Here is a 19,248-nt window from a genome sequence, read left to right on the forward strand (position 1 = left end):
TATTTATACACTTGCATATCAAATATTTGTACTGTATACACAATATGCCATTAGACCTCCCCCGCACGTCGCCTTTTAGTGGCAGGGGGCAGACAAAGGTCAGCACATGAGATTTATCACTATATTAATAGATATTATTTTATTGTTCGAAAAACATCAATTGCTGTGAATTGGTGTAAATTGAATGTGTAAACAAAGGAAAACAATGGCAAAAGTCTTCAAAAGAAAAGAAAGGTGACATTGGTTCTTGCATGTTTTAATCTCATGACAACGATAAATAATGTCACACTCTCAAATGAACCTCTGAAAACCATTATGGCTTTAGCTTAAACATGTGGCAACTCATCTTCATAAACACAGTCTGTACTTTTGAACAGTTTCTTCTGTGATGAGGGGGCAGAGAACAGCACAGTTCATCCTACAGTCTATGGGAGAGTCTGTGTCCATTGCCACACATAGAGATAGTGTGTCTCTCAGAGTTTGCTGTGGCTGCTCACCTCCACAGACATGCAGCGGCACTGCTTGACCCTCTGCACTTTGCGGTGCCTAAAAGGGGGCTGTAGACCGGGACAGTCCAGCTGCACCGTGAGCTGTGTGATGCGCTGGGGTCTGCAGAAGGAGCAGGATTGGAAGGGCTCCTGTAGCTTGTTGTGCTGCTTCCTCCCGGAGCCCGACCCAGAGCTGGGGCCCATGTGGCGGGGGATGTAGAAGGAGTTACACTGGCCGTAGCAGAAGCGGTTGACCACAGTGCGGCTCAGACAGCCCTCCTCACTGATGGTCTGCCTCAGGGGCTGGGTCTTACACCAGTCCCTGCGCAGGTACCTTCTCTCGGTCACCACCAGGGCCTCTCTGCTGGAGGACAGCACCTCAGGCTTCTTCTGCAGTAGGCGATGGCGCTCTGACGACAGATTTCCTTTGCTCTTGTAGGGGGAGGGGATAGAGCCCTGTGGGCGGGGCTTTCTGGTCTCTGCGGTGATGCAGAGGACCCCCGCTAGCAGGACAGGAAGAGTGATTCTCCACAGCATTCTGAAAGAGAAAACAGTCATCATGTTTTTTTTTTTGTTTTTTTTAAGATGTCAGATTTGTATTTGTACAAAGATATTTCACTGTAACTACCTTTGTGAGACCTAAGTGATTACAAGCCCAAATATGCCATTATCATTCCAGATCATGTTTGTTCTGCATGTGGCTAGTGCTCTGTCTGCAGCCTCATAGTCAACATGAGGAAATGAATCCATCAGCAGGGCCTTCATTTGTCAGCATCTCTGTGTTATTACCTCTATTTGCTTTCCTCTCAGCTACGCAATTCTTTCAAAAATAAACACAACCTGCCATCAAAGGATACATTTAAACAGCCATAACGAGAAGGGGAAGTTGATTTTATTGGTCCAGTCGCCGGGTAAAATAATTAGGGCTTTGCTTACTTTAGTCATGAACTATGCCACAGATATGTAAACAGGCATTAGAGGGCCATCTGCATGTTATTAGGGGAGTGGGGGGTGTACAGTGCCCCTCCACAGTCCACTCCACACTCTTTAGTGATAGAGCAAAGTGAACTGCTAACGACCCGTATTGACCATGAAAGCCACAGCCTTTGTGTCCACAGAGATGCACACAAGTGATTTCTCAGGATTCGGCGAGCGTCAGTGGGTCTGTGTGTCAGTATTTGTGCCAGCACATATTTGACCATCACTCAAGCATCTTTTCAGCAGATGTTGCTCCTGACAAGCATTGCATGACATCAAGAAAATCGGACAAAAAAGCAGAGCGCCTCAAGGCCATTGGCTGCACCTCTTTACAGTGCAAATGTGTCTGTTCTCTCTCTTCCTCAACCTGCAACTCAGTCTGACACGGAACAAAGCACTTTGTCCTAATCCACTTTGTTTAGCGCTGTCTTCTGCCCTTAAGCACAGCAGTGTAGCAGCTCAGGTCTGCTGTCCGGATATCACACACTGCTGTACTGTACTGTATATATCATGTTCATGCATGTTTGTCTTATCCTCTATAGTCCTACGCTTAAGGCTTGAGTAGTCAATGAATGTTTCCACCTATCCCCTATCTCTGCCCACTTCTCTCTACTTAGTTAGTTAATTAATCAAAACATTTGAACTCCGGGCCATAAAAAAATGTCATTTTCCAACATAGGAATATGTACATGAAAATCCTCTGCTTCCTGCAGTGAAATGCCACTATAAAGAGGTGAGATTTTAGTTCTGACATTTTGAAAAGAAATCCATGGACTCATTTCTTTTACTGAGCTGTTTTAGATCAATATTGTAGTTTACAAATATGCAATATAAAATCATATGCGTGCGTGAGGTATAGTTTAATAGTAAATACACAAAAACATAATCTGTCTTTAAGAATACTGTCATGAGTTTTCCACTCTCCATCAGTATCATGTTGCATCTTTTACCTCCCTATCTCTTCTCAAGCCATTTGTAATTCTCTCCTCACTACCCAACTCTTTCCCACATCTCTACCGCAGCAGCAAAACCATAAACCGCCCCTTCTTACCATCTTTTCTTCAGTGCCAGTGTCTAGCCTCTAGTGGCTATTTTCATTTCTATTGCCTCCTCAACCAGCAATTTTAAGTCAGTCTTTATTTTATTTATTTATAATTTTGTACTGATTTTGTCTGTTATGGCCATCAAATCAATTATCCGTCCGAAATCAACCTATTGTTATGTTTTCTGCTCAGGAAAACCACACACGTGACCCTTGAACTAACAGTCACAATGGAACATGCTTTAACTGCTTTAACATTTTCGACATGCTTGCTTACACACACCCAGGCTGAGGTTAGAATAACTCAGCCTGACCCCCCTGCCGGGACCTCCGGCCGCCCCCTGCCTTCTGAGGTCATGACCCCAGTATACTCCTCCTTACCCACTTCCACACTTTCCCATTTGTCTTAGTTCCTTTAACATATTTTGCTTCTGTCTGCTGGGTTTTGCCTTCTCCATGGATCTCTTGGAGGGGAGGAAGCACCATGTCGGTCTTGCCTTTGGGACCCACCAGGGAAGACTTGACTGATTGTGTATATAAGCGTGTGATAGATGGCCTATGGATAGCCTCTCTCCTCCTCTCCTCTCAGCCTAAGCAGGGTCCTAGTGCATTTTGCCAAGCCTTCTCTCATCCATCTCTGACCGGAGACAAATTGCGGTCTGAGGTTTTTTGGGAAAACTACGGGGGATGGCTGAGTTTGTTGGAGGTTAGCGGTTAGGGTTGGGAGATAGTGAGGTTTGGGGTAATGATAGCCCGCTGATGACCCACTGGGAGCCTGCATCCTATATCTATCTTTCCGCTTGTCACTTTTTCATCTTTATACCTCTCCATCTGTCTTCATTTGGCTTAGAATCTGTCCATCTTTGGTCGACAAACGCACTAATCATCGCGTCATCTTGCAGACGGAAGGAGACGGTGGTTTCGCGGAGCCGCGCTCACTAATACTGTCCACCAAACAGACTGGTATGTTTCAGCACAACCACAAATACTTGAGGGATACGCTCCAACGATCTGGAACAGACCTTGGTTCCAAAATTCAGACCTCTAATGAAATCACCCATACCAGTAAGTGCTGAGCAAGAAAGCAACTGCTATTATCAATGGGAAATGCTCGTGTTATGTTTTGCACAATCCCATGTTTTATGCCCGAGTCAGTTCTGTGCATGAGTAGCAGTTGTTCCATTTTGAAACAAGGGATAATGATAGTGTAATCTTTAGCTTTAGTTTCTCTTTCCAGCGATAAAAACCCCCTGTAAAACTGTGATTTATTGATGTATTGAAATGGTCCATAGGCAAAACATGCTGTGCTTTTGTCTGCTACAGAGTTATAATCTATGCCAATAGTAGATTATTATGTTATACTTTGGACATGTTAAATCACAATATTGATCTAAAACAGCGGGAGCTGGCGCCGCCGTAAATGCCGTTGCACCAAAGAGCAGTTGTCTTATGGATAGCGCACATGACGCTAGCAAGTAGCAGATTTTTTTCATTTGTGTCATATGTGTATCACCAACTAAGAAATACAAATTGGAGAATGGAGTAAGTACAGAGCAATGGGCGTATACCGGCTTGTGGTGAAAATGGGGGGTGATGGGAGCGATGACGTCTTGAATATAAAAGTATGAAGATTACTCAAACATGCATGAATCACTCTAAATACAACTTTGAGAGTAAATGAGAAGGGGAAACAACTACAACATGGTTAACAGTTGTACAAAGTCGATTTTGCAAAGTAGGTCTGCTTTAACACTTAAATGTTAATCATGATATACTAACTAATGGCTAATTTAAAATCTAGAGATTCTAACTGTTTACCATTTGGTTTACCATTCATTTCTTATTTACACTTAGTGAGAAAACATGGCTCCAATCATCAGTTACACTGACACAAGTGTCTTGCCCAAGGGCACAACAACAAACTATTATAATTTGCAGTGTTCAGAAGAGCTCCGGCATGACAGGGAATGAGACATGTCAGTGGAATGGCGTATGGCTGAGCCTCATAAAATGATGTAACATGTATTTGTTAAAGCAGTATGATTTGATACATAAAATGTATTGTGTATTATTTCAGTGTTAAGGACGACACATTTATTAAATTCATTGAAGTAGGTGCTGTTTCATCACCATGTTTCATTGTCTTAATGTGAAAACATAACTAGTTCATTTTGAACAGTTTGCTGTGGTCCAAGTGTATTTCTCACTTACCTTATGCATTCTGAGCATCCTAAATATTCACCACAATGAGTTTATAAGTACTTTCCTCACCTAGAGCGGAGTTTGCCTGATTATCGGACAATAAAACACTATTAGATAAAGACAGCACATCTGCAGATCTGTTTATGCAATATATCTGTACTTGGGCAAGACACACTCAGCTAAATATATGTGAAAAAATGAAAATAAAAATCAGGTACAGGGCATTTAATTAGTTCTAAATATTGCTATTGGATGGCTACATTCTTGAGTAAAATAATAATGAAAAAAGTCCTCATTACAGTTTGAATACTGTATACCTTTTCATTCAAACAATGTTAATTCCACATGAACAAGTCTTTCTGCTCCATAATGCATTGTTATTCTTAGGTGTTACACAGACCCATTCCCCTCACATCTCCTCATACATGTATATACACTGCGCCTAAGCCATGTGAAATGTCTTCCCAGCACGCCCCCATCAAAGGCAGGTTAAAACAAACAAAAGCTGATGCCTCAATTATCGGTGCGTCAGAAAGTCTCTCACACAGACCTGTAAGTGCACTTAATTACAGCCGAACCACATTTACTTCAGCGTGCAGCTCCAGCCCAGCACACACTTGCATTATGTCCATGACCACACACACACAGGCAGGATACACAGAGGAAAAGGACTCAATCAAATGTTTTCACTGCAGACCAATTACAGCAGGAGAAACCATGTCATTATCTGTGTTTGCGGATTGCCTTTTCCCAAACTATGCCCTACTGTTCGCTCATTAACAGTTTAAAGTGCATTTGACAGGTTAGACGACTAATGTCACTTACGTTAAACATCATACATCATTATATTTAAGAGTTTACTAAAAAGCTTGCTTAGTTTTTTGTGAACTTTATAATTGTACTTCCTGGCTGGACATGGGTCGCAGATGTGACATAAGTAGAGGTAATTCCATAGCTGTTACCTAGAACCAGAATATTAAGAGCCAAGACTTGTCTAAAATACACTTAAGTTATGATTAGACAAATACAAATACATGCCAACACCTTAAATGAAGGTTTAAAGTTTCAGAAAAATGCCCAGGATATCAGCTGAACCGATATTTGGAAGCCGATATCCGCTCCAGTAAATCTTTCAGTATTGGCAGCAATATCCAATACCAGTATCGGATCGGTGCATCGCTAGTAAAACTATGATTAATATTTATTATTTACTATCCCACCAAACCAAGAAACAATTAGAAAAACAAAAAACAAAAAACAAAACAAAACATGAAAACCTATCATATGCACTTCAAGCAGCCCAAGGGTGGAGGTTGAGGGTTCAATGCCAAAAACATGACCAAGAGGCTCCCCTAGGCACTCTGGGACAGCCATTTGTCACAACCCACAATCCATCTCTATAATGGCCATAGCGCCACCAGATAGCAGCAGTAAAGTACCAGCAAGAATTTGGATTTGACTGTCGCCGACACAGAGTGCTGCAGTTGGGGATGAGGGGTAATTAGAGATGCTTTGATGGAGCTGTGTTCAAGATCAGGTGATAATGCCAAAGCAGTGGTTTACAAACAGAAGTCCTTTACACTTTAAAGTGCCACTGAGAAACATGTGGAAACTGTTGTGGTCACATAGCCTTGTAAAGGGCACATGGTTCTGTCTCCATTTGGGTTGGGATGCAAGTTATAGCAGCAGTGAGGGTTTGAGCATGTCTATTGGCAATCCTGATGAAATAAAAGATGTGTTTGGGAGCGAATGGAGTCAGCTATAAGGGGAACTCTTGACACCGTTGCAAAAGAACACAGGTAAGGAATTTAAACTCTGCTTCAGCTAAGACAAGTTATTTCACTAACAATATATTATGTAATAGCATTCTGATGTCTTAGGAGACTGAGGTTCACTCTTCTCCACATATCAGGTTTGGGACAGCAAGAAATTCAACATTTTTATTCCAGATTGGGAATGATTTTATTATAGATTGGGAATGGTTACACATTTTTATACAGCGCTTTTCCACCTTCACGACTAAAAGCAATTTACATCAAGGAGTATACACAGACAGTGGGAGCGAGGGGGCTAAGTGTCTTGCCCAAGGACACATTTATCTGTGAGAGTTGGAATGGCACCTCCAACCTGTGGGTCAGTGGATCTGACTGCTCTACCAATGACGTTTATGTCGAGAGCGAGTTTCCACCCGCCAACCTTCGGATCAGTGGACAAACGCTCTACCAACTGAGCTACTGTTATCACTGCACTCTATGAAGCTCTGGAGGAGCTTGCAGTAGAGCCGCCGCTCCACACCAGTGAAATGATATAGTAAGAAACATCACACTTCCAAACCTCATATTATGGAGCTGATGATGAAAGAATGATCAGGTACAACAAAATAAAGCTGGCTGAATGAATGATACAATTTATGTTAAAATATGGACCCAGAATAGATTGAATGAACTCTGCATTTAAGGGTCAGGTATTAAAAAGTTATTTATAGAGCTTTTGAAGCAGCTCTTTGGCTGTTAAAATGAGGATCTACTTCACGTTTACATTTATGAATAAAAAGCAGGTTTAGCCAAGACAGTAGGTACTTGTTATAAATGATGAACATTTGGCACCATCTGTTCTTGTGAGTTTCCGGAGTTGTCTCCCTTCTACAAAAATAAAACATTGAATCTTCTGGGCCGCTGCACTGACTATGTTCACCTGCCAATATTTCAGCCCCTCTGCCCCACTCCCTCTGCCCCCTCTGCCCCCTCTGCCCCCTCTGCCCCCTCTGCCCCGCCCCCTCGACCCTCATGTCTTAAGCGTGTCATACAGCCTTCTATCAATGGCTTGTTTGGCTGTCTTTGGAGGATTATGGCGAAGCATTTTGGGTTGCTTAAGGAACCGTAATGTGTCCGTGTGTGTTAAATCCTCTTTGACATCAGAGTGTGGCCTGTACAAGGAGGTGCAGTCGCCACCCTGTAAGAAGGATCAGAAACTCCAATAGTGCTTCACAATCACACACATGTACACACACAGGCAGCACCTGCATTCAAATTACTCATTCAACTGAGTGTGCCATTGTACATAACCAACTTGTAATCAGTATAGTATCTTACTTTCACTTACATTTACTTATATGGATTGTTGGTTTGGGAACTAACAGTAGTGAGTACCAACAGTGCCTGATGTCTTTAGTAGTTCACTGCAGTGGCTTTAAATGAATAGTTGTAGTAGTTAGAGTAATATCAGGTTTATTATTAATAAGCTTCATACATAGTTCAATTATAGCTAGATTCAAAACAACAGTGGTGTGGTAAAAGTGTTGGTAGTACAAATACTGTAGCGCTACAAGCTTGTGAGTAGGAAACTGTACTGAACTAAGAGGAACATTACCTGAAAATAATATTACTCAAGTATAAGTACAAAGTAGTGGTCCAGTTAAGAGTTAAAAGTATTTGGGAAAAATACTACCCAAATACTTAAATAGTAAACTGCCAGGACGTAAGACAGACACAAAAATGAGACAAACTAAGTCATGTTTAAAGGAGCGGTGCAAGAAACACAAATACTCAAATCATTTACTATATCTGCACTATAAATGCAACTACCCACCTCTAACAAGTTAAGGTATTCAGGAAAGTGATTGGATTAGTAACAGTTATGTTAACACTGACATAACACTAATGAAGCAGTGAGTACCTCCCTTATGAGTACACTTTGCATTCAGACACTAACACTTTAACCAGTTTTCCTATAGCAGCAGAATGTCTTGTTAGTACTTGTAGTAAGTATTATTGTAATACTCAGGGCATATATTACATTCAATACATTTTATTAGTATCTTTTAATTACTCTACTTAAGCACCTTCAGTCACCCCTGCCATTACAGCAGTCAACCATAACTTCAGACCATTCATCATTATGTCTGCTGGAAAAACTTAGCAAGATCTTAATCTGGCTCTGTCATTGCTGGCTAATTCTCCCACTCGCGTTGCTAATTCCTTAAACCATCACACCACTAATTATAGAGTCATTTTGGAGACACTTTATCCTCCTGCAGCGCCTCACCTTTAAGGCCTGTGTTTTTCCTGTGCCCCACTGGGAACCAACTTTCAACTGGCAAGAATAGTAAATATGAGTGGAGAATGTCATGGCTTTGTGCTTGCTCACTCGCACTCAGTGACTCACTATCAGTCCATCTCCGGCCAAGCTGACTTTGGAATTGTTCACTTTAAGAAAGAACTGACTTTTGGGAAATGACAAGATATTAGGAGTATGTTAGTAAATCTATTTCGTGGGACGGGTCAGAACGAACTGAAAGTTTTTGGATGAAGAAATGGAAGAGAATGCATTACATTATCGGTTTACAAATACAATGTCAGTTTACTTGTCATTTTCTGTATTCTGAACAATCTTGTTTGTTTACTGCAATGAAAACTGCATTGATTCAACACTTTCTTCTAAAACTAAAAAAACAACAACGACAAAGCATTACTTTTAAATAAAGACTAGAAAGTATATACAAATGTGTAATTGGCTATATTTGTCACAACTTCACCGGAATCTATTCATTATTTCTGAAATGTTCAAAGTTTAAATCCATTTTAAAACTTTTTCTTAACTTTTCAGAGAGTTGAAAGAGTTGGTTACCTCCCAGTTGATGTTGATGTTGATGAAGGATGCACCTAGGGCTGACCGTCCACCTTCAGTGGTCCTTGCGTCCGCTTCCAGGTTGTGGTTTCCATGGCAACATAACCTGTAGTATCCTTAGTATCCTTCCTCCTTGGTGCTCCAGCTCTTTAAAACTGGTGTCCCGACTCTTCCCTGTTTTCTCCTATATCTTGATGTTGTAGACTTGAATCACACTGACCCCATCCGTGCTGTCTGTGGTGTTTGGAGCCTGCACTGCTTGTTCTGTTCTGCCTTATTGTGCAGCCTGCCAGCCCCTTCCCTCCTCAGACTGGGAGGCCGCTCTCTTATTGGCCCTGGCTATTGTGTGAATCAAACCAAGCCTCTCACTTCTCCCACTTTCTCTCCTTTCTGTCCCTCCTTTGCCTTCTCTTGTTTCTATTATCTTTTATACACCATCCCACCCATCCATCAGGAGCCAGGCCTATCAAAATGACAATGCTTTTGTTCTCAATCCCAGTCTCCAAGTATCTGAGTGACGCGCGTGGACAATATGGGGCACTTGTGTTGGAAAACAGTCTGCTTTTTTATCACTTTAAACCCTTTTCTTATTGGCATTGAAACCACACTACATTAAAGCCATAATATAGCTAGACAGCCCGCTTTGGAATCAGATAAGTCCACACTGCCATAAATCACTGTCCACATGCACCCACACATTTAGGACTGTCTTTGAAAACGCATGCATTCCTCGGGACAATAATAATCTTAAGCTTTGTGGGTCTTACAAAGCTGACCACTGGGCAGTCCTTAGGCTGTCTGTGGATAAAAGAGCTAAAACGTTCATAAAAGACGAGAAAACCTCAAACTGAAGTGCGCATACATAAAGCCCTTGAACGGAGTAGACAGCGATGACACACTCGCATGACAAAACAGCGTCTGTCACCGCTGCTGCTGCGCTCTGCTGAGGAGGAGCTGGAGGAGGAACTGGAGGAGGAACTGGAGGAGGAGCTGCGACGAGGCACTGCAGGAGGAAAACAGCACATCTCCCTCTGGTGGTGGACAATGGAAGTGTTTGTGTATGACCATTTAGATTATAGTAATGTTCCTCAATCTGTGGTGCATGTTTGTCCTGATTTGGATCATTTCTTGTTTAGAAGTTTTGTTTACAGTGGCAAGGATGTAGTCCACTTTTGGAATAGTCCAATTATAGACCTGGTGTATATATACATGTTTGAGGGCCATTGGGTTTTATGGTGCCCTTTACTAAATTAATATTCACCAATATGAGACATGCATTTCATAATAAGCCTAAGAAGCATGTATTTGTGAGCTGGCCAACAAATAGTTTCCCTAAAAACTGAAGTATTAGTAACAGTTGGCTTGCCTTATTGATTATGTCAGTTTTGAATGAATGTGAGTTAGAATTTGTATCCAGTGTGTACTGTATGTACTTTATACAGTCTGTGGTGTACTCTGAAATAGACCCAAAGTAGCTGGCGAAAGCTCTTGTTCTGACGTCTAAAAATAAGTACTAGAAGAAAATGAATGCATGAGTGTAGCTCACAAAGACATCACAGCATCAGAAACATTCAATTCTGCTCCCTGGACAAAAGTTTTAGAGTGAAAATGTTTCACTGCTCATCCAAACAGCATCTGCAGTTCTTCAGATTGCTGATGGACACTGCCTTATATCTGTCTGAAGAGAGGAGCTAACTACACTGAAACTAACACACCTGTTTGTTTACAGTTCAACAGACCTGTTTGTTAGCCAGGTCTGTCAGTAAGCATGAACTGTGTCTGAGTCATATTTTGCATAATTGTTCAGGCCTCTAATGTTGCTCTCCTCCTATTAGCATACTGGCTATCACTGTTGTTTTCTGTGTTTTGATTTATGTCTGAGGATGAAGTGATAAATAGAGATAAATGATGTCTAAGCCACCCCATTGTCTTTCAGTAATGACCTCTTCACCTCCCCTCACAATTTTTGTGAGGAAAGACAATCCACCTTTGAACAGGAGTGAGGGGCTTTAGCGGCGAAACGTCTTCACTCTAAAACTTTTGTCCAGTTGACAGAATTACATTTTTCTTTTGCTTTGATCAGATCTAGATGACTGAGGGATTACACAGACAACACCACAGTAACAGATAGAGGGCCAACTTTAATAATACAAGTAAGTAAAAGTGTTCTGTTTTTTTTTTTTTAAATATGGTATAAAAATAAATGCAGGAGAATAACAAAGAATCATGTTTTACATAAGAGACAGGAGACGAATCTTTGCTGTATCTGAAATGTGACTTTACAAGTGCAATGGAAATCATAGGTGCTAATTATTGTAGTGCAAGAAAAGAATGCAAAGCAAAGTAAATGCACAATAAATAATTATAAGAATAATCATAATATATATGTATATATATTGTTTACATGTATTCATTCTGCACAACACTTCCCATAGCGTGACAAAATATTGGTGACCTATGTTAAGAGATGACTTGTAATTAGTGGCTGTGTTATTTTTTCACTATGTTATTCAATTTTTTTCCTCTCTGACATCATCGGCTGGAGCTGGAAGTGAACAAGGGGCTTAGAGATCCAGGTGTTCCGATGGAAAGTTGGAACACTGGACCGGAAGTCCTCGGATGACATCTCTACTGCCAGTTTTATTTGTCCATGTCCTGAGCCCAGCCAAGCAGGCCTGTAGGAGAACACTGGAGATATGGAATGTTGGGAGAGACATGGAGGAGCGCTGTCCTCCTGGTGGACATGCAACATCCCGTGGACGACACACACTGGGCCGGCCCCTGTCCCGCGGGCCCACAGCCGATGGACAGACCATGATGAAGACATGAAGACACGATATCCCTCCCTCATCCCACACAGAGAGGGACATATGGTGACATAAGCTTGATGGCACATGATTGGGCAGCTTCATGGATCCTATTGTTTGGACCTGGGACAAGGAAAACAACATTCCATCACTATCTATCAGTGGGTTGACAAAAAGAATGCTGTTTGTCTGACAATGTTTTTGAGAAAAGATACATCAAATCTAATGTGTTATTCCACTGGTTTCAATGTTGTATCATATTTAATCCTTTAACCCACCACTTTAGGGTTTTAGGCTAAAACAAAAGCATACATAGACAGGCCGTGTTGGGAAGAATGTATTACATTAGAGAATACAGAATACAGTCAAATGTATTTTGTAATGTACTCCGTTACATGGTTTAAGATAAGCACTCACCTGGAAGCAGTGCCCTTCAGAACAAGTTCTTACTTTTCTGTGGAACAAACAGAACAAAACACAGTGAACACAAGCATTTCATATGAGCTCTAACCACTGTTTTATTTGTGAGCAGGGAATAAATCCAAAATATCTGCTCAAAATTCAGGACTTGTTAGCTTGTTATTTTCCACCCAAACCGCTTGCTATTCCTTATGTACTCATCTTCCCAGCGTGACGGAGCGAAAGGTGTGGGAGTGTGTTCTTAAGCATAAATATATCCTGTATAATTCTAAATAATGCATCATTTTGTGACAGCCTCTTTGCCTTCACCGCAGCTACAAGCCCCATGCAAATCCTCATCCCCCACATGCTATTAGTCCACTCCATAAAAACTAAAACATCCAACCACTAAAGCCCTGCTCACTAGTGGGTGGGAATCAGGGGAGATTTTAAAGTTTAGAGATTAGTCTGGTAAATATGAAAGATGTTTAAACAGAAACAAATAGGCCTTGTTTGTGCAGAAATGACACACTGGGAATGCAGTTGTCATAAAATAAACTGCAAAAAGCATGGATGACTGTTGTTGTGTCAGTTGTAAAAAATAAAATAATATACTAAAATGTGCTTGCTTTACCTTCTTCTTGGCTTGTAATAGCTCCTGGTAGGCACTGGAACGGATGAAACGGCTGTAAGAATCACTCTTCATCAATTTGTAGATGTGCTCCTGAAACAAGATGGTGTCAAACTGTCATGATCCTGGTCTGCCCTGCCTTGTTTGTTGTCCTATCTCCCTCACGTGTTTGAGTCTAGAGCTGAGGCGGAGAGCTGGGCTCCTCCCGTGCACACCTGGGGCTAATCGACAATCAGCTGGACCTGGGGAGAATAAGAGGAGCCAGGACCTGACACTCAGCGCCAGATCGTCCGCATATCTCTGTGGTATTCCTCGCTTGGCTCAATTCATGTTTTTACGTTTTTTGATCTTGCTAAACTCGATATTTTGCTCCTCACCAGATCCCGCTCCCTGGACCTGCTCAGCTCTCCCGCCTCCAACCCAGCTCTTCTCTACCGATACAGTCCGTCCCATCTCAGACTCTACTCCTCACGCTCTGCCCCTGGACCACGGCCTTATGCCCCGCTCCCGACTCACCAACTGACCCACGTTCACTTCTTGCACTTTGTAAATAAACATTGTTAAACTTTCCCCGAATACTGTATCTTTGATCCCTTGTGCCAAGTGTTACGACACAAACATAATTAAACAATTGTAAATCAATATTCCAGGTTTAGTCATGGTCTAGCTGAGTCTCAATTTTGATGTGGTGTGAGTGAACCCTTAACCTCCAGTAGCTCATGTTTAGATTTGATCAATTCAACTGTGCCTACTCCGTGCATCACCATTATTTTTACGATGACTTGGGCCCTAAACAGCTCTTAGCTGCTCTTCCAATTCACCCCACAACTCACTAAATCTCATAACTGTAAATAAAACATAACTCTAAATAATCAAAACTGGAAAACTATTTCTTAGTCCTCATTTTACATAGAAAAAGGACCCCACCCGCAGCAACATAGAGGGCTGCAGCTGTTTTAGTCAGGCTAAAAGGAGATGCTAGTATAAAATGTTTTGTGCACTGAAAAGTCTATCCAAAGTGTACAGACTGAAATATAAAAATAGTGGAGCACCTTGGAGTACTACCAGGTGATAATAAATGTCTATATTACCAACAATATTGATACTTAACAGTATTTAGTCTCTGTCCTCACCTGTGCGTCTTCAAAGGCGTACCGTCCTGGGTCTTTGACATTCTGGGTGGTCTTGTCGTAGCTCTTGGAGTCCACATTAATCGCACTGGGGGCCCCTGGAGCCAGGAACTCCTGCCAGATCTCCTGGACCCGTGTGGGCACCTCTCTGATGGGACGCTTCTTTAGCTCTTGGACTGCTAGCCAGAACCTTCACAAACAAGATTACACAATCACAATGCAATAATATAATTATTACATATCATTAAGCTGTTTTTTATGTTTTTTTATGATGTAGTAAGTGCTTGTTTACTCCAAGGAGGGAATTATACTGTAGTTTACAGTATTAATTTTAAAAGAAACAGTAAGCCCATAACATTAGCATCTTGACTTGACATAGAATAAAAGAGGGAGGAGTGGTAGTACATCTAGAAGTAGTACTAAGTTTACTGTACTTATAGTGGAGGTGGGTAACTGTAGCTGATGTCACAGAAGCAGGCATTGTAGTAGTAACTCTGAAAGTTGTAGTAGTTATAATAAAACATAATTGCAATACTTACATCTACCTCACTAAATGAATAAAGGTTTTTCATACAGCCTACATACTGCGGTTACACATTTGATGGTGGTCGTGGGTGTGATTTAGCATATGCTCCATGTCCGTGGGAGCGATCCTGTAATTGTGTTTGTGCACATTTAATACTCTGCAGTGCTCTTCTTACCAGGAATAAACCTGTTACCGGAGTATGTCAGCACCTGAGTTATACGGAGCACAGCTGTAGTCTTGAACTTTTTAAACAGCTGCCCCACCAGTCCTCTGCTCTTTCACTTAACCATGTCAGACTAACCCTGAAAGTGAACTGACAGCACCCACGTGACTCACCCACCTGCAGCTTTGGGCTCAGTAAATAAAAAAAACATAATACTGGGACTTGAATGTCTCTAAATTTGAGCTTCAAATGTCAAAATGATTCTTCTTGTGGTACCAGTAAAACATAGAGTCAAGTTTAAGCCCAGATAAAGAATTAAAGTTGTATCAGTGTAAAACATATAATTAAGGTGCAATATGTAACTTCTCTAGTGGAATGTCCGCTACCTGCTGGTCTCCTTGGCGATGTTACTGTTTTGCCCGGAATGTTCCACAGTATGGCATTGAACATATCTCTCTCGCATTCATCCACTTACAGGTGTTTTAAATAGTCCGTTGAGATTGATGGAGTGATAGTTTGAGCATCTGGGCATGTGCAGGAGGAGAGGAGGAAGCGTGATGACTTTCATAAAGCAGGTGCGGATGCTCCGGGCGACATGACTGCGCATATGTGTGTGTATGAGTAAGTATTCATCACACTGTGGGGACTGAAAGGTTATATAATGTAACTGCATGGGAACGTTTTGCTTTGTGGGGACCAAAAATCAAACCCCCATGAGGTAAATCGTTCCATATTAGATCGATGACATGGTTTGAACTTTTAAGTGAATTTGAAGTGAAGTTAATTTAGGTAAAGAGTGGCTTAGAGGCAGTGTACCTCAATTTTACTGTCAAAACAAAAAAACGTGAAAACAAAAGTAGTTCAATGGTTTGGAGCGGGCCAGCTGTTTTCCCACACTTTCCTAATTATTCATCGCAATGAGTTTATTAGCATTTCACAACCTTCAGATAAGAATTTTGCTGTCACGGTAATGCAAATAACAACATCCGGGTACAGGTTTGCAGTAGTAGAAGCCGTAGTAGTAGCTGTAATAATACATGCAAGTCAATGTCAGCACAAATCATGAAAACCTAACTGTGTGTGCATTTGAGTGTGTGTCTGTGGGAGGTCGGTAAAGTGTGAATTAAATCCTCCTCAGTCTGTCACGTGTGCTGCTGCTGTGTGTGTGTGTCTACTCGCATTAATAACAAAGCAGGAGCGCACATCAGTTTGGGATGAGGCACAAAAAATCATCACACCTTGCCTTCTAAAAAGCTCCGGGCTCAGTTTGAACAAATACTTCCCTTTGTGTTGTCCTCCTTTGACCTCTGATACTATTCCAAATGGTAATATAGACTTCCTCAGTAAAAAAAAAAAAAAAGAAATTCCAGGTTATTCTAGGCCAGTCTCAAATGTGCAGTGATGGCCAGCAGAAGACAGTGTTTTTTATGTTTTATAAAGAGGGTGTGTTTATCACTTCCATTACATAACATCAAGCTGCATTTTAGACAGTGGAGTAATTATTTTAGGACTTAAAGGTGCATTATGTAACTTTCCTGGTGGAGAGTCAGCCACTTGTTGTTGTTGATGTTTTCATTTTGCCTGGAAAGTTTCACATTAAACAGTACGGCGATTCCACCAGGCCAATCACAGCTGTTATTCAACTCAAAGCTAACGTGGCTAACAGGGCGCACCATGTGACTATGCACTACTCCTGTCCAGGGTATTTGACTTGGGGGTATTTGACTTGGAGGCAGTGGGGAATGATGCACTGGGCCTCAGATTCTTATTAGCCCATAACTGGATCATTGTTCTATTATTTTTAATCTTGGCCCTAAAAATCCTTGTGAATTGTGAAGTACGAATGTGAAATGTCCGCAGAATGACTTTGTCCACAGATTGCAGTATTCTCTAAAAATCAATAAAAACACACCAAGGAGTTTGTTTACCTGAGATTCTCTGAGCTGAATTCTGACTCCAGGAATTTGAGAAACTGCTCCCTCCCCACAGGATCTTTAAGGACCTCATTGATACCAAAGGCCCACCGCTTTACCCTCTGCTGCCCTGGCTCCTTACTGTTAACACAACAACCCAGCGCTAATAAAAACACAAATACTGTTGGTAATCATGTATATGTTTTGTTATGTTTGTCACCTGGCTTCCAGTTCCCATAGTGTGGTGTCGTCTGAGATCCAGGGGTTGGACGGGTCGGGAGGTGTGAGGAATGGGTCATATTCAAGGTACTGCTCTGTGTAGCCAATTAAACTGGTTTAGAGGAGAAAAGACAGTTAGCATGCTTTCAAAGAGTCACAGCCAAGTCATGTTATAGTTTTGATTAATATTTTAAATGCATTATTTTATATTATATTATATTCATAACTTAAACCTCTGTTACTCTCTGCTGGTAATAGCGAGTAACTCATGTTGAAATGGCAAAGCTGAGTACCCACCTCATGGTTCAGGAAGACAATTTCTCATTGATTTTTCCCATTTCCAATCATATTAAAGTTTAAAAGCTTGGTCAGGGCTATCAGCTATTGATGACAAGACATACAAGTTTGTTTAAATGTGTTTCTGAAACTTTATACATCACTAAATTATAAATTATGCATGTGCTTTTTGAACTTAAAGCAACAGGGTTATGGATATTAGTTAAGTCAATAGGAAAAATGAACGGAAAATTGACTTCTGTAACCAGAGCGGACTTCGAAATGGGAGGAACTGTTGAGCTCCATTAGCAAAATGGTATGACACTTACAGATAAATCACTGTGAAGGCATTTTTAAGTTCTAAAATGAAAAGAATGGAAGGTGTATGGACTTGAGTGATTTCTTTAGGAGTTTTATGGTTCCAAATGTCCAATAAGATGGTTGGATCAAAGCACAAAAAGTCAGTTCATTCATTTTTAGTTCAAACTGGGACCTTTACGGTAATTTAGGTGAAAGAAATAGCTCTCATTCGGCAGTAAACTGAAAAAGGTTTCTAAGGGATTGATTCGGTGGACATAAACCCGACAAGCCTGTGCTGAATGCTGCTCCATCAGTGAAGCAAACAGCACAAAAGCAGCACCCTGACACCACCAAAGGCATTGTGCTCGCCCAGCCTGTCCTGAAGGTCATGTGATGTCTTAATTCTTCACACATTGGCCCATTTAAAGGCTCAATACAGCGATCAATGGCCAATTCAAACACACACACGCACAACACCGCTCACCTCTCTGCCACTTTGGACATTTTCAGTCGATGCCGGTCTAATTGCAATTGCCAAAAGGTTATCTGGAGGAATCAAAAAGGGAAAAAAGACAGAATTTAGTTTAAGAGATTCAATTTGCGCCTTTATCCTATCTACATTAGCATTCATCTGCTTATCATTTAGTGTTTGATTTTAAAACAATAGCAGCTAGAGCAGTTGCGTTATTTGAGAGAATGGCTCTACAGTTGCAATAGTTAGAATTTAGTGTAGCCTCTTGTTCTATAATGAAGGTATTTTGATTTTGATTGATTGACATGAGTAAAATTTCTTTCAAAAATCCGTAATTTGCATAGTGTTTTACCATGGATCATAAGCTATAGACCTACACATGGTAAAAATTCAAATAACTTTCTTTTACTCCTGATCAGACAAGTGTGCCCCCTGGTGTGCCGACCTGTTCCTGCAGCTCCTCCTCTGTGGGCTGCTTGGCCTCGGGAGTGGGGGTGTGGGTGGGACTGTGAGTGCGGATGTCATTCTGCAGTCCGTACACCGACTGCACAGGATCAAAGACAGAGAACCCAAATGACTATGAGCTACAGTTACTCTGCAAACCATCAAATGCACTCAGAGAAAAAAGACGCATTCTTTTCATGTGTGACTGCCATCAAATGGGACATTAGGGAGTGAAAATGAAGTGTACCTTTCTGGTTTTGTGAGGGTTTTTCATTCTGGAGGACTTCTTAATGTCGACTTCTGTTGTGTTTACACATCCAGGCTGAGGGAGGAGGCACAACATGACACCAGATGTTAAAATGGCTTTGATTTTGATGCCAGGAGCTGCCTATATAGGAGTCAGTTAATTAATTGGATATTTTTTTCTTTCACCTTGAGACAGAAATAAGCTTTTTATGTGTGACTGACTGCGTGTACTTCCCATTTTTTGTTCAAGTTAAAAGGCTATAACTATGTGACCAGCTAACACTGAAAGAGTGAGGGCTGAAAAAAAAAAAGAAAAAATGTACCGGTAATCCATTCCACCTCATTGTTTGTATACAACTCAGTATTTTAAGCATTGGTATAATGTA

At 41.2% G+C, this 19,248-nt stretch overlaps 2 protein-coding genes across 2 annotated transcripts in view; both read right to left on the reverse strand.

Moving 5' to 3' along the window:
* Positions 1–13: 13 nt before the first annotated feature.
* On the reverse strand, positions 14–9,657 carry grem2a (gremlin 2, DAN family BMP antagonist a). Its single transcript, XM_033979755.2, has 2 exons — positions 9,337–9,657; positions 14–1,026 (listed from the first exon to the last, which is right to left on the reverse strand). The coding sequence occupies exon 2, from the start codon at positions 1,023–1,025 to the stop codon at positions 474–476; it is 552 nt and encodes a 183-aa protein (XP_033835646.1). The 5' UTR covers position 1,026; positions 9,337–9,657; the 3' UTR covers positions 14–473.
* A 1,818-nt stretch (positions 9,658–11,475) lies between these two features.
* The window catches only part of rgs7a (regulator of G protein signaling 7a), a 71,677-nt gene continuing 63,904 nt past the window's right edge, over positions 11,476–19,248 (reverse strand). The window contains exons 10-18 of the mRNA XM_033980013.2: positions 18,864–18,938; positions 18,618–18,716; positions 18,185–18,246; positions 17,126–17,236; positions 16,921–17,046; positions 14,307–14,493; positions 13,177–13,266; positions 12,561–12,597; positions 11,476–12,266 (exon numbers count right to left, since the gene is read on the reverse strand). Coding sequence (XP_033835904.1) covers positions 12,577–12,597; positions 13,177–13,266; positions 14,307–14,493; positions 16,921–17,046; positions 17,126–17,236; positions 18,185–18,246; positions 18,618–18,716; positions 18,864–18,938 — 771 coding nt within the window. The 3' untranslated portion in view covers positions 11,476–12,266; positions 12,561–12,576. The remainder of the gene's footprint in view (positions 12,267–12,560; positions 12,598–13,176; positions 13,267–14,306; positions 14,494–16,920; positions 17,047–17,125; positions 17,237–18,184; positions 18,247–18,617; positions 18,717–18,863; positions 18,939–19,248) is intronic.

This window comes from Periophthalmus magnuspinnatus, chromosome 15, assembly GCF_009829125.3.
Source record: "Periophthalmus magnuspinnatus isolate fPerMag1 chromosome 15, fPerMag1.2.pri, whole genome shotgun sequence".
In the NCBI taxonomy this organism is placed as follows: domain Eukaryota; kingdom Metazoa; phylum Chordata; class Actinopteri; order Gobiiformes; family Gobiidae; genus Periophthalmus; species Periophthalmus magnuspinnatus.